The 14455-nt window shown below is 36.9% G+C and overlaps 1 protein-coding gene across 2 annotated transcripts in view; it reads left to right on the top strand.

Moving 5' to 3' along the window:
- LOC119413986 (EGF-like repeat and discoidin I-like domain-containing protein 3) overlaps window positions 1-14455 on the top strand; it is a 168455-nt gene that overhangs the window by 33490 nt on the left and 120510 nt on the right. For both annotated transcript variants that reach the window (XM_037681079.1, XM_037681078.1), the window contains one exon: window positions 6861-6989. In XM_037681079.1, the coding sequence (XP_037537007.1) occupies window positions 6861-6989 (129 nt within the window). The remainder of the gene's footprint in view (window positions 1-6860; window positions 6990-14455) is intronic.

Here is a 14455-nt window from a genome sequence, read left to right as displayed (position 1 = left end):
GTGTGGCATGGAGGCTGCACAGCTGCAGAAAGAAAAGCTTTGCAGAGAGTGGTGAAGGCTGCACAGAAATCTGTTGGAGTCAGTCTCCCCACCATCACAGACATCTACACCTCCAGATGCAGGAAGAGGGCCACCTGCATCATGAAGGACCCCACCCACCCAGCACACACACTTTTTGCCCCACTCCCCTCAGGAAGGAGGTTAAGGAGCATTAAGTGTAGAACCACTAGACTGAGGAACAGCTTCTACCCTGAGGCTGTTAGACTCATGAATCTCTAACTAGAATAATCACTGTGAAAAACCATATCATGTTGCTGCTGATCTGTTTCATGTTGCTGCTGATCTGTTTCAATGTTGATGTGTTCATGCGTGCACATCTGCTCACAGACTCATGTTCATGTTTGTGGTGATGTTCAATGTTTTATGTTATGAGTGCTTAGTGTATATTTAGTTGATGTTTTTCTTAGTTCATATCTTAGATGTTATTACTGTTTTTCTTATACATTTTATTGTTGGATGTAACTGGGACCCCGTGTACATAATTTCGCTCCACCACATGTACCACATGAGGTGCGAATGACAATAAAGAAACTCTGACTCTGACTCTGAAATATGTGTTTATCAAAGTGGGGGCTGCGGGCCCCTGGAGGGCTGCCAGGGGGCACTAGGGGGGTCTCAAAAAAAAAAAAGCAAATAAAAATGGTAATAATAATAATAATAATTGCACACTAGGGCAATCTGTATCTGTCATTTCCAGATAAACACGCTTAAGAGAAAGCTTAGATTTATTTATTTTTTGTTCTTCTGGTCAACAGTTGAAAAGTCGTTGTTTTTTTCAGTAGGAATATAATACAATGTTTAAAACATGTTAGTTAATAACAATGTTTATGCTCAGCAGATGTGATAATTAATTGAATATAGTGAATAAAAGTTAAAACATATGAAAAGTCTATGTTTCATTACATATTTTGTAGCATTGTTTGTGGGTATGTGAGGGAGGCCTCGGCCTGAGGCTAATCCTGTTTGGGGGTGCCATGGCATGAAAAAGTTTAGGAACCCCTGATCTAAATGTATTTAATGGTCAAGTAACAGACTTTTCCAGTCTCACTGGATACAGATGTTGCTTCAGAAGGTGTTTCATAGTCTCCTATCTTTTTATCACTTTAAGGATCTTTTTTTATTTCCTGTCCTCATGTCAGAATCTGCTGATCCCTTATCTGAGCTCCACAGTTAAACTGTTTAGTATGTTTCACCTTTTTTGTTTCCTGCACGTAAGAAAACTGTGTGTTTGTGTGATGCATGTATGACTGGAAGTGCAGACTCAGCCCTGCATCCCATCAGGTTTTGACTCTTTTTTTTTTCTTGCACTTGCCTTGTAAAGTTTTGCAGTGTGTTTAGCAGTCTGGGGTATTTTTGGTTAACAAGTGGAATGTAGTTCTCAATTAAAATTAGCTACATCAATATGCTACGGAGCTACATCAGTCACAACATTTGAAGTCAGCAGTAGCTCTCACGCAGAGGTGAAGATGATCCATCCATCCATTATCTTTACCCGTTTATTCCATTTTGGGTCACGGGGGTCGCTGGTGCCCATGTCCAGCAATCACTGTGCGAGGGGCGGGGTACACCCTGGACGGGTCGCAAGTCCATCACAGGGCCACATAGAGACAAACGAGACAAACAACCATTCACTCTCTCACTCACACCTAGGGACAATTTAGAGTTACCAATCAGCCTAACATGCATGTTTTTGGTCTGTGGGAGGAAACCGGAGCACCCGGAGAAAACCCACGCATGCACAGAGAGAACATGCAAACTCCACCCAGAAAGGCCCCTGGACCGGGGTTTGAACCAAGGACCTTCTCGCTGAGAAGCAGCAGCTCTACCAGTTGCGCCACCGTGCTGCCCGAGGTGAAGATGAGTTACACCTAAATTCACTGGAGTTCCATTTCATCTTTCAACATCTTTCACATATTCGCTTCAGCTTTTCTTCCCTGGTTTGTCCGTCTCATTCTATCACTATTCTTGAAAACCTTTTTGTGTGTGTGTGGGTGTGTGTGTGTGTGTGCTTTCCATTAAAAAGGCTGTCAGCTCAGCTCAGTGCATTTACACAAAAACTTTTCACAGTTTTTACCTCTGGGAGCAGGGCCTAGGAAAAAGTTTTCATGTGTTGATCTGTTTGATTAGTCGTTGATCTATTATTCCTCTACTGCTCCAGTTATAAAACTACATGACTTAAACAGGACTAACTAATTTCCAACTCCAATAAAAAGCTGCCCTAATTCCCATAAGTTAACAAAAGTAGTACTGTAAACTTGCCCAAGTTGTGGATGTTGCCAAGATGCGCATTTCATTTACTGTACAGTTATAGAATAGAATAGAATAGAATAGAATAGAATAGAATAGAATAGAATAGAATAGAATAGAATAGAATAGAAACAGCCTTTATTGTCCCACGGATGGGAAATTCAAGTGTTACCTTGGTTACATCTAAGATGAATGGTAAGTAGTTTTATACAGTCCATTTACCATTTTACCATTAAGAAGGAAAGAAAATACACACAAAAAAGAATAAAAACATACTTACTACAATAAAAGAGCACATATATAATTGTTTGTGTTTACTCTAAAAGCATTTAGCTTTTTCTCATGGAATATACTGTATGCTATTTGAATGGGTTTCTTAGTGTTCACCAGAAAACAATAGTTTTAATAAATGGAGTGTTTTATGCACCAGAAACAAACGTCCATGACTAAATCACCATGGGTCTGCATCTCTTACAAATTAGAAATGTTTTGTTTTCTGAGTTGTACTGATCGTCTGCCAGGTTTACATCATAAACAGGCGGGATTTTTACCAAGGAAGTTGAACTGTTTGTAATCAGTTGGTAACATGCAAAAACTCCAGCAAAGTGTTCTTGTAATCAGAATGATTGGAGGTTTAGTACACAGCGAGGTTATTGCATAACAATGTAATCACTGCAAATATGTATATTTACACATACATTGCTGTTGAAAATATTGTACTCAGTTTTGCATGTTTCAGACAGAAGTCATTCAATGAGTTTTCAAATACTTGTTAAAATTCACAAGTAAAAAACAAAATTACATTTTTGTGTGTTACATTTACAGTATCTATCTTATTTAAGATCAAATTATTCAGTTTAAATAAGTGAATTTGTGCAAAGCACGTTAACAGCAGCCTTGCTGTTAGTTTTCTGTTAATGAGTCTACATTCCTGGAAATATATATACAGTGTATATATATATATGTATACACTGTATATATGTACAGATATGTACCATGTACTATATCTCACACTGCAGTCAATCTAAATCTAACTCCAAAACTTTCAGTTTTCTGAAGCTACTTTTGTAGTTTTTTTTTTTTTTTTTTTTTTTTTTTTTGCAGAGATCCTGAGCATTCTTGAAAATGTATTTTTGTTAGCAGTTCTCTTACTTTGTGAATGGTCTGCCTGGCTTTGTACCTGAAAAGCAAATTTCTGTGTTTGACTATACAGCCAGTATTGATAAGATGACGGGTCCTTTCTCATAATTTCATTGTTGGTTGTCATGTGCTTTTTAGGAACTCTGACTGACGGCTTTAGTGTAAAGGCTTGGTCTGAGAAAGCTGTGATAATGGTTGTCCTCTTGTGAATGTCTTTTCCCTTCACAAAGGATCTCTGAAGTTTCTTTGTAATGAATATTGGCTAACTGGATCTAAATTTGATGTTCCTTGTTATTAATTTTTCACTTCTGCTAATAAATCAGATCATGAAACACTGTTGATTAGGGGTAACATTACTGTGTCATACAACATACATTTACCAAACAGACATCTCAGACAAATACATGGACCAGACAATGAATATTTTGGTCACAGCCAATCAATCATCTCTCTTCCTGAGGAGCACATTCATACTTTTTTTTCTACAATGGAAGATGAGTAATGAAAGCTTTAGAAGTCACTGTACATCACCTCCACATATATGTACTGCGTGCCCAAGTTCATCGCTGGTTGCTGGGAGGTAGAAATATACAGAAAAAAGCTCAATTAGTAGCTGTAACATTTATGTGTCTGACACATAGCTAGACAAAATATGTGGTTTTACATTCATTGACAATGAGGAGACAAAGAACAACAAACTGTTTGTTCATAAAACTTTTGAAGTTTGGAGATGTTGGTTTATTCTGGCTGAGGCTCCTGCAACAGCTGCTTCCATGTGTATCCCACACTGAATAAAGAGCATTGTCGGTGTTTTGGAGAACATCAGCACCAATCATCTAAAACAGACAAAAAAAATTAATTTGGTTACCTACATTACAGCTTATAGTGTGGTGCACAAGGTGCATCTTCCCACCAGCAAGCTGTCCATGGACAACTTGACAGACATACAAACGTACAACAGTTTCTGTCTGTGACGGTGGTATCTGCAGCCACTCAGTAAAGAGGTTGAGGTAATACATTTGTATCGTGTTTTATTTTTTATTTTTTATTTTTATTGTGAATGTGCACATATTTGGATTGCCTAGGCTCCGTGGCTGAGCATTAATGTATTTATGTGGTTTATTTTCACACTGTTTATACAGTTGTTTACTGTTTGGAGTGCACACATTTAGTTAACTCCATTTGTCAAGACTCGCTGCAGTTTATTAGTCGTTTTCGATGATTTAACTTTTGTTTCTTTGATTTGTTGGTTCAATGTGGAGATGCTGCTGAAGTTGTCCTGCCACTCACTGTAAACAGCCCCAGCTGCATCACATCTAGAGATTAATCTAACTGGGCTGTACCTTGTTGTATGTCAGCGGGGGAGAAGTTAAATATTGTAATTGGATTTTTACATCTTTGTCTAGATTAAAAATAAAAAAAAGTTGTAACTATTTTTCTTTATTGGGTTATTATTTAGCACTAGTTATGATCAGTTATGTTTTGCTGCTAACACTACTTGTAATTTAGTCTATTTAATTTGTATTCCACCTAGTGTGTCAGAATGGCCCGATCAGCCACTTCTTGTCTCAATCATGGGGTCAATTGGTGCTTTATGTTAGTACCTTAGTTAAATTATGTTCTATTAACCTCTTTTACGGGCCCAGATTTGCAGTATTTTGAGATTTTATAAATACATACATTTGGAACTCTTTTTGGCCAAACCTGTGCCTCTCTTGCTGGTACATGTGGACTTTAACAGTGTCACACACCAAACATACAAACTCCAGAGATTAAATGTGCTAAAGTAAGTGACATATATCAACTCCTTTATGATTGTGTGTGAGATGCTGTCATGTGCTCGACCCTTAGGCAGCCTGTTCAGTGTCAAACTGCAACTTCAGGCTCATCTCGACCTCTCTGTGGTGGAATGAATTATTGGTCAGACTTCTGGTTTGTTAGCAGAAGAAGTGAACCATCTTTTCTCCATAGCTAATTATCAATAATGTTAATTTAAAACATATGTGTTATATCTTTTGTTAAACTGCTATGGTTTGTTGCTTTTTCTGAGATGTCCTCTGCTCTGGCACTGGTTGCATTTTTTGCAGCTGTGCATACCATCAAATGGAGCTGAACTTGTGTTATAGACATAAGTCAACTTTTAGACTAAGCTGACACACAATCAGCAGCCTTTCAGCATTTATTTATGCTTATCTTAAGTAGCATTCTTTCACAGCCGTATGCTGTTTTTTGATGTTTTCTTCAGCCAGAAAAACAATGTAAATTGCACCCAGGCTTGCTAGTTATTAGCCTAACCTGGATAAAAAGTTCTGTCCTTTGCTATATCTGAAATATCTGTTTTGTGCTTTAAACTGATTAAAGCATGTCAAGGTGCAAAAACATTTAAACAATTTGGTATTTTCTAGCAAAATTTTGTGAAATGTAGCAACTATTTTATCATTAATTTATGAAGGCAAAACTTATTTTTATATATATAATTCCCCTACAATATCACTTAGTCTCATGGCAGCACGAAGGCTCAGTGGTTAGCACTGTTGCCTCACAGCAGGAAGGTCCTGGGTTCAATCCCCAGTTGGACCTGGGGGTTTTCTGTGTGGAGTTTGTATGTTCTTCTTGTGCTTGTGTGGGTTTTCTCCAGGTACTCCAGTTTCCTCTCACGGCCCAAAAACATGCATGTTAGGCTGCCTTCAGGCCCAGTCCTCCCTTGCAAAAGAGATTGAGATTTGCCTGGCTAAATAAAGGTTAATAAATAAATAGTCTCTTCATATGTCTGTCACAAGTTGAAAACACCCCACGAAATATTACTTTAAATGTTTTGGCAAACCAAAACAGAACCTCCAAATACCACTTCATTTATATAATGCATGCATCTATATATGTTCACATTATTACTGCATTAATGCATATAGACATAGTGTTCCACAGTATCTTGCAGTTAGTTTGTTTTCTTTCTGCACCAATGTCAGTGTGAAGTGTTTTCTTTTCATAGCGGACATATTCAGTGATTTCATGTTGGTGCCCTCCTGACCACTGAGACCAGCAGCAGCATCTATAAGCCAGATTCTTCCCATCCTCATGTCCATCTCAGTTTTGCTTATCAAACACATTTACCACACCATCTCACAGGGCCTTTGGAATAATTTATGCCTCTAAAGTTCTTCCCTTTAAAGTCTTTTCAGAAAGTACAAAATACAGACTTGTGTTTTGAATGGTGTCTTAAATCACTGTTTGGATGAGGCTGGCTGAGTGTGCATTTGTTTTATTCATGCACAGTGCACACAATGAGAAAACAATGTGCCGCACCAGAGTGAATATATTGTTCATTGCACTATGTTCTTTTGTGCACAGTAAATAGGAAAGTGATATATGCAGCCCATTCTAAGAGTCAGTTTCCCTTTTTCTTTTCCACACAGGCCCTTGCCATCCAAACCCGTGCCACAACAAAGGAGCTTGTGAGATCAGTGAGACCTACAGAGGTGACACCTTCATCGGTTATGTGTGCAAGTGTCCACCAGGCTTCAGTGGAGTGCACTGCCAACACAGTAAGTGGGCACACGTTTCACTTCAGTTCCCATTATGAACTTTAATAATTATTTCATGAACATACTGTACATGGTACACAAAACTTCAATTTAATTCTAGGCCTTGTGCAATGAAGCAAATGTTAAATTTGTGCCATATAATGAATTATTGTTCAAAAACAAATACATCTAACCCAGTCAACTGTGAGGTTGCTAGAAAAAATAGCTTCACAATTTGCACATTTTTCCTACTTAGGTTCAAAATCAGAATCTTTTTTTTTTCCCAGCTTTAAAATAAATAAATAAATGAATCAGAATTTCAGTATTCTCTTGTTCGCTATATTTTAAGTTTTAAGTTGGAGGTTTGTGTTAGGTGACTGAACTCGTGAACTTTGTCTTTACAATGTTCATGTAAGGAAAGAGGGAGGTATTCATGTTTCCATGACTTCCTAAAGCCAACTGCAACCTTTGTTATTTTGGGATGTAAAAGTTTATGTTGCTGTGCTCACCATAACAACTCTGTTCAAGATGCTCCTAATCAAAAATGTATGTCAGAGGCTGTTTACTTTCTACAAGAATACCAAGCTTCATTCAGTAATTATGCCGTTTTTAAACCGACTGGCCCTGGAAATGTTTTAAAGTGATGCATTTAAATCTGAATAAGCAAAAAAGCACAAATTCAAAACAAGCATTGGACAAAGTGTAAACTACAGACACATAAATAAGTAATACAGTTGTCCCTCATTTATCATGGGTGTTAGGTTCTCCCACCCCTCACGATAAGTGAGAAACTGCTAAGTAGGGATGCAGTAGTACAAGTTCAAGTTCATGTAAACTTTATTGTCATTACCATCTCATGTGGTACATGAGTTATAATTAAATTATGTACACAAGTAGTAGTAATGGTAGTAGTAGTAGTAGTAGTAGTAGTAGTAGTAGTAGTAGTAGTAGTAGTAGTAGTAGTAGTAGTAGTAGCAGCAGGTAGTAGTTTAATGGAGTATTTACTGTAGAAGTAGTAAGTAGTAGTTTACTTTAGTATTTATATACAGGTATATATTCAGGTGTTTTAAACCTTTCCCACACTCTTGCAATGTTCCTAACAATTTTTAAACTCTTATACCTTTTAAAATATATTAATTTTAAATGGTTACTCACCAGAGAAGATGAAGAAAAGATGGAGATGAATAAGTAGCTGTCCAGTCATGACGATGAAGGTGATGAGGATGAAATGAAACCAGGCGTTTTGACTTCATCCTTCATAATAAAAATATGAGATGGCATCCTTTTCCAGAACAGGCTCGTTTCAGCCACGTTAAAAACTTGTTCAGACCTGTAGTCCACCTCGGTGATCAGATTTTTGAACGTTGTGTTAACAAACTCCTCCGCTCCTGCTGTATCAGTGGACACAGCCTCTCCATGCAGAGAAGCACTTTTTAATCTAAATCATTTTTTAAATTTGTCGAACCATCCCTTACTGGCACTAAATGCAACTAAATGCTGCTTCTTCCTGCTGCTGCAAGACAAGCATAAAGTTGTTTCACTTTTGTCCAGATGGTGTTCGTATCCAGTGATGTTTTTTCTGCAATCATTAATCCACACAACCAGTGCAGCTCCCATCTTTACAGTCGTAAAGGCGGCAAATATCTGCGTAGGTACGGCCAACCTAAAGTCTGTCCAGAAGTTCCACTTTCGCTTTAATCGTCATCATCATCCGCTGGCGTTTCGGTTCGCTGCCAGAAACTTTTGAACGCACAGAACGTTAATAGGAGCCATAGGTCCATTTGAAAAAGATCGCAGGTAAACTGATGGTAACTGAGCCAATCAGCACCCGGGTTATTAAGCGTTTTGGTTACAAAGCATTTCTGGCATTTCTTTTCGCCGCCAGAAACTTTTGAACACACAGAACATTTAGAAACCATAACGCAGTAATAACGCTAGAAGATTTGTTGAAAAAGAACAAAGGTAAACAGATGGCAACAGCCGATCAGCGGCCGGGAATACAGAGCTGACATAATTGATCCAATCAGCGGCCGGGTTACTAAGCGCAATGCTATGTTTCTTAAAGAGACATGTCCTCACATGATTTATGCTTTATGTGAATCTTACGTTTGTAAAGTTGAATTTTCTTTAAAAAAAAAAATCCATGTGACATGAATTAAATTTTACGTTTAAAAGGTCGGTTCAGCAGTCATCACTTTGCTTTGCAAAAATACTGTTGGGCAGAAAAGAGCAGCCAGAGGCACTACAGCATTGAATTAAGGGCAATGTAGTTCTTATGAGTGACGATTACAGTGCAGTGGAGGGTGAATGAAAGAAAACTGCAAAATGGCGGTGTCTGGCCGAATTATTACGTTTTTGTCATTAACTTTTTCACAACACATAACTGGTACAACGTATTAATGCACAGTCCACAATCGTTTGTTAAAGAAATTGCCAAGTATTTTGTATACGTCCACAAACTGCTGTAGAGAAAGTCTGCAGAAGTCAAACTGCGAAGTAGCGAGGGACTGCTGTATGCTAATAAGAAAAAAGCCTCATATGTTTATAACTTTGCTTTTCTTAAAACAAAGACGTGATAATCACACAATTCTTTAGTTATATTGGTAACACTATGAGAACAGTAAGAAAATAATTTAATAATAATAATTTAATGTACTTAGGTAAATCAGCTGTGTGAAGTTATTCTCAGATGTATCAACAGCACGTAAAGCTCCTGAACATTTGAAACTAAAATGAGGTCAACAGCTGAAAGCAACATTAAAGCATCTCCAACAGAAATACATACATACAGCTTCTAACTCACACTTAAAGATACTGTGTTTTGAATGTATCCCAGAATTTGAAAATTGCATTTGGCTTTGTCAGTGTGTACTAAATCTTGTTAAATCCTGCAGCTTAAAACATATATAGGTTAAGTTCTCTGGTTTCCCATGCCTGCTTGTGTGCTTGGCTGAGCATTGCATTAGCTGTCATAACATAGCTGTCCTTTATTGCAGTTGCACTTATAAGTAACAGAATTAGTCTCAAAATATAAACTATCTGGTTAAATGGCTCCTTATTGGTCTCACAGAGACTGAGGCATTAATACAGAAAAAAAAAAAGAGTCAGATAAGTCTATGTCATAATTGAAAAAGAGAGAAATGTCACTATTTCACAAGAGAAATTGGACCTATTCCTATATTATTTGGAATATTTCTGCTAGTCATTATTTATCTTCACATTACTGTTTAGCATTTGTATTCCATTAGATGGCACATAAGGAAATGGAGCGAAGCATTGTATCAGCTGTATATTATTGCCTTTGTTTACACCTTGAATTGTGAGGAAATTGGTGACATGTCATAATTCAGTTATTGTTTCCTATTAAGCCCTAAGGGGTGGTGAAAAACTGATTCGATGCGGGCTGAATGCACATTAATGTCTGCCAATTTCCCTTGTGGTCATTACAGATGAGTGAAGGTGAATATATCTGACATTAATAATCAAATTTGCGTCTGGATAATTCCCATAAATAAAATATGAAGGCAAATGCTGGAATACAGCTGAACTGGAATTGCTTTGATATAGTGTTGTCTTTGAATGAATGAAAAATGTAATGGGAAAGAAAACGTGAACAATGTATAATTTGCAGCGTGCAAGAAAACGAAAGACAATGTGGACATTAAAATACCGTGTTCATTATTACCCCATCATTTACCAGTAACAGTGTGTGGGCTGGCATGTTTCCTGAGTTAGTGGCATAATCTGTGAGTTTACAAAGTCTGATGCTAGCAACAGAAATGGCTTATGGCTCATCTGAAACCACTCAGGTGAGGCACTCTGACAAATTCACATCTCTTTCTCCTTGTGTGTTGCTGCCATTTCAATGCTGCTTCAGGATATTGTGAAACAGAATGCCACTTTTGCGACTTTTCTCTGTCGTGGATAAAAAAACGAAACAGAAATCATAGTGGACAAAGATTCACTTTTTGGTTAAGTACAAATTTTACAATTATCATGAAAAGAAGGTACATGTTTTTTCCCACAGTGCTCTTTTTGGGACCAAGATCGGGTAGAGGTAGAACAGCCAATTTGGGACTAGAAAGTCGCGATTCGACTTCCTGCCATTCGCACATGCCATGGTATCTCTGAGCATGACACCCAATCCCTAATTTCTCCCCAAGCGCTTACATAGCTGCCCACTGCTCCACCTGGGTGTATCCCAGGTGTGATGGGTTAAATGCAGATAACCAATTTTGCCATTGTATGGGAACATACAATGATGACAATCTCAGACGTCCCTTCCCTTCTCTATCTTTTTTCCCAGCTTCGTCCTCACTGAATCAACAGCTTTTGATTTACCACTGCGGCACCTGATTGCTCTGCAGTGTCAGACCTTTAAAGACTGTATGCAAGTACTGTATGTCTGCATGAGTTTAATTTGCTGAATATGACCTCTGATGCAGTTATTCAACTATTTCCTTAATCTTCTTACTTACGCAAACTGTTGACATATTTTAGAGTACTAGAACAAATGTTCCCACATTCCTTCATTTTTGGAAACTGAAGTCAGCAAGATCCCATTTATGGGATTCCGTAAAGGGTTGATGATTTTTTTAAATGTCAGTAGCTCAAACTTATGAAACACGATGAGACCCTCTGTCATCTCATCACTTTCCATCTCTGTGTAGGTCTCACCTGAATTCCAAGCAATGCACTCCCCTGCATGCTTGGTGAAGTGGATGCACTGATGTTTTGACAGTAAAATACAGCAACAGATATAGAGCACACTTTTATTTTGACACTGCTGAATGACATTTGCTTTTTTTGTCAAATATGGAATCAAGTTCTGGATTTTCTTTTTTTCTTTTTACTTTGCTTACTTAAAGTTTGTTATACTCAGAATGTCAGATTCAGATACAGAAAGCCTGAGTTCAGGGTTGTGTCACATTTTAGGATTATAGATCATTTTATGTGTTCAGCTTTAGATGTTTTGCTCTATATTGCATGGTTCAAATCTAAAATTAGTGTAAGCCATTACATTTTTTTTTACTGTTTCTTTTAATATACTCTGGCTATGTCAGAGTGAAAATCAATTTCACACCTTTGCACATCATCCTAAATACACGCACCACATATTCAGCTTGTTCCTCTGATTTTATGAAGCAAAGCAAAGAATGAGGTCACACATGAACAATGAGGAAGGTACAAGCTATAATAAACTTAACATTAAACATTTTATCTACACATTTAAAATAGTAATGTTCGATTTTTTTCATACTACCTCACTTAGGGATGTTTTAAATAATTCTCAGTCACACCAAAATGTTTTTAAGGGACAAGTTCTCTGTTTATTTTCTATCAGCCAATTCATATGCATCTTTATTTCACTATATTGTTTTCTAGTCTAGTAAAATGTATGTGGGTGTCTTTTGCACCTTGCAATAGTAAGAGTATGACTATGATGAGTTTTTAATGGACCACAGTGTAGTAACATTCATCAAAACAGTTGGTTCATTTAAGCCTGTCACAATCATAAATTTTGCTGAGCAATTAATTGTCTCAGAAATTATTGCGATAAACAATAATATTCTTTGAAATTTGACAATAATTAGTAATTGTCAAATTTAAGAAGAAATATTAGTTAATTTTTGTGTGTAGTACCTTTATTGACTACTGGATGTCAGTATAAGACTGTTTGAACTGAAGGACGGATCGTGACGGGGTGAGCAGCGTGTCTCTTCAAGAAAAATGGGAGGGAGGCCACTTGACGTGACATGGGCTGTCTCTTGTTCCTGTTTTTCGGTTCTCAAAATGGTGGGCACTCTTGTCATTTGATCTCTTTTGAGCTCTTTAGCATAGCATTTGTTATACACAAAGTGTTTAATAAAAAAACAGTAAACAATTTCCCAGCTTTTTTTTTTCAGAGAAAAGCAACTTTTTAGATGAAGGCACAGGTTTCAACCGTGCATGTTGGAGCTTTGATAAGACGTAGTTTTTTTCCCAGAGGTCGGCCTGGTAGCTTAGCTCATAGCTTAGCTTCTCAGCTTAACTGCTTTAACAATCCAAAAACGCAATTTTGGACAGTTAAACAGATTTTAAAGAGAAAAAAGAAAGGGAGGGGTCAGTGAAGAGCACCGGAGTTGAGCCTTTTGTCGTCCAGTGTCTTCAGTAGAAAGAGAGACACGAAGAAATGATAAAGCCGATAAATGAAAATAAGGTTGATAATTTTCATTTATCATGCTATTAATTGGTTTATTGTTTATCGTGACAGGCCTAGTTACATTGCCAAACCATTTCTATGTGAATTTTAGTTCAATTTAAAAGCACATTTGGGGAAGAGAAAAAGTTAACATTGGTTTAGTATCACTGCTTGAACCATTATTATCACCAAGCTATTTATCTTTTGCATGGCGTCACGTCCCTGTGGTGTCAAGAGAACAAGTGTGGTGTTATTGGGCGACTAGCCAAACGCTGTAATGAGCTGTCACAGTGTGAAGATTGGGACTGATTGCCTCAGACATCATGAGGTTACAGATCTTTTTTTCTAGCACATTTTTTCAGTCCATCAAGGACAAATGGATTGCATACTACTAAAGTTGTACTTTTCTGAACTGCTGTCTATAACAGAAGCAGGCTGGTGTTTCTGATTATATTATTTCCATTATTTTATGAGATGTGGTGCTGGATTTTCCCTGACTCTGCTAATCTGTAATATTAGAAATAGTAGTCAATGTAGATGGGTTTGAGTACCAGGCGCAAATGACAGAAAAAGCTTCAAATTATAAAATGGACAGTTTGCCATTTAGTGTACAAAAACTATAAAATACCATGTCCAGTTATAATGACAGAAGAAAATCAAATACAAATAAAATTATATACATTACAGCTGGTGGTTAAAAAATATACTCAAATCTTTTAAAGTGGCTATAAAAATATACCTTTTTGAGGATAGCACTTTGATCATCTTTAGTCTGGAAAATAGTTTAATCCTGATAAGGATATTTACTGTATTGCATGCTCCGAATGGCACTAAGACCAAAGTGAAATGTTTCCATCTAAAAGCACCTTTAAATGCAATTGTATATTCAAATGCAAGTTTATCAATTGATACATTGCTGTCAGTTTTGCTTCAAATAGTTATTAACAAAAAGGTAGATTGCTATTTGCAAGCGTGAAAGTACAAATGAAACTGATAGCAATGGATGGACTAGCCCAGAGGTGTCCACACTTGTTCATGTGTGAACCACAAAATTTGAATTTGATAACTTTAAAAAAGTGTGTGTGTGTTAATAAATATTATAATTATTATTTTTTAATCATTTTCAAACTCAACAACAGCATGAACAATATTTTAGAAAAAGGGCAAAAGTTTACAAACTTTTGCAAAGAAATAGTTCTAAATTGTTGTATGTCCAAAGCTATAAAAGCTTAATAAACATTAATCGAATTAATGTATATATATATATATATATATATATATATATATATATATATATATATATTCA

Source organism: Nematolebias whitei, chromosome 8 (assembly GCF_014905685.2).
Source record: "Nematolebias whitei isolate Nwh7 chromosome 8, NemWhi1, whole genome shotgun sequence".
NCBI lineage: Eukaryota > Metazoa > Chordata > Actinopteri > Cyprinodontiformes > Rivulidae > Nematolebias > Nematolebias whitei.
The sequence above is the reverse complement of the archived record's forward strand: the minus strand, read 5'-3'. Positions and strand labels throughout refer to the sequence as shown.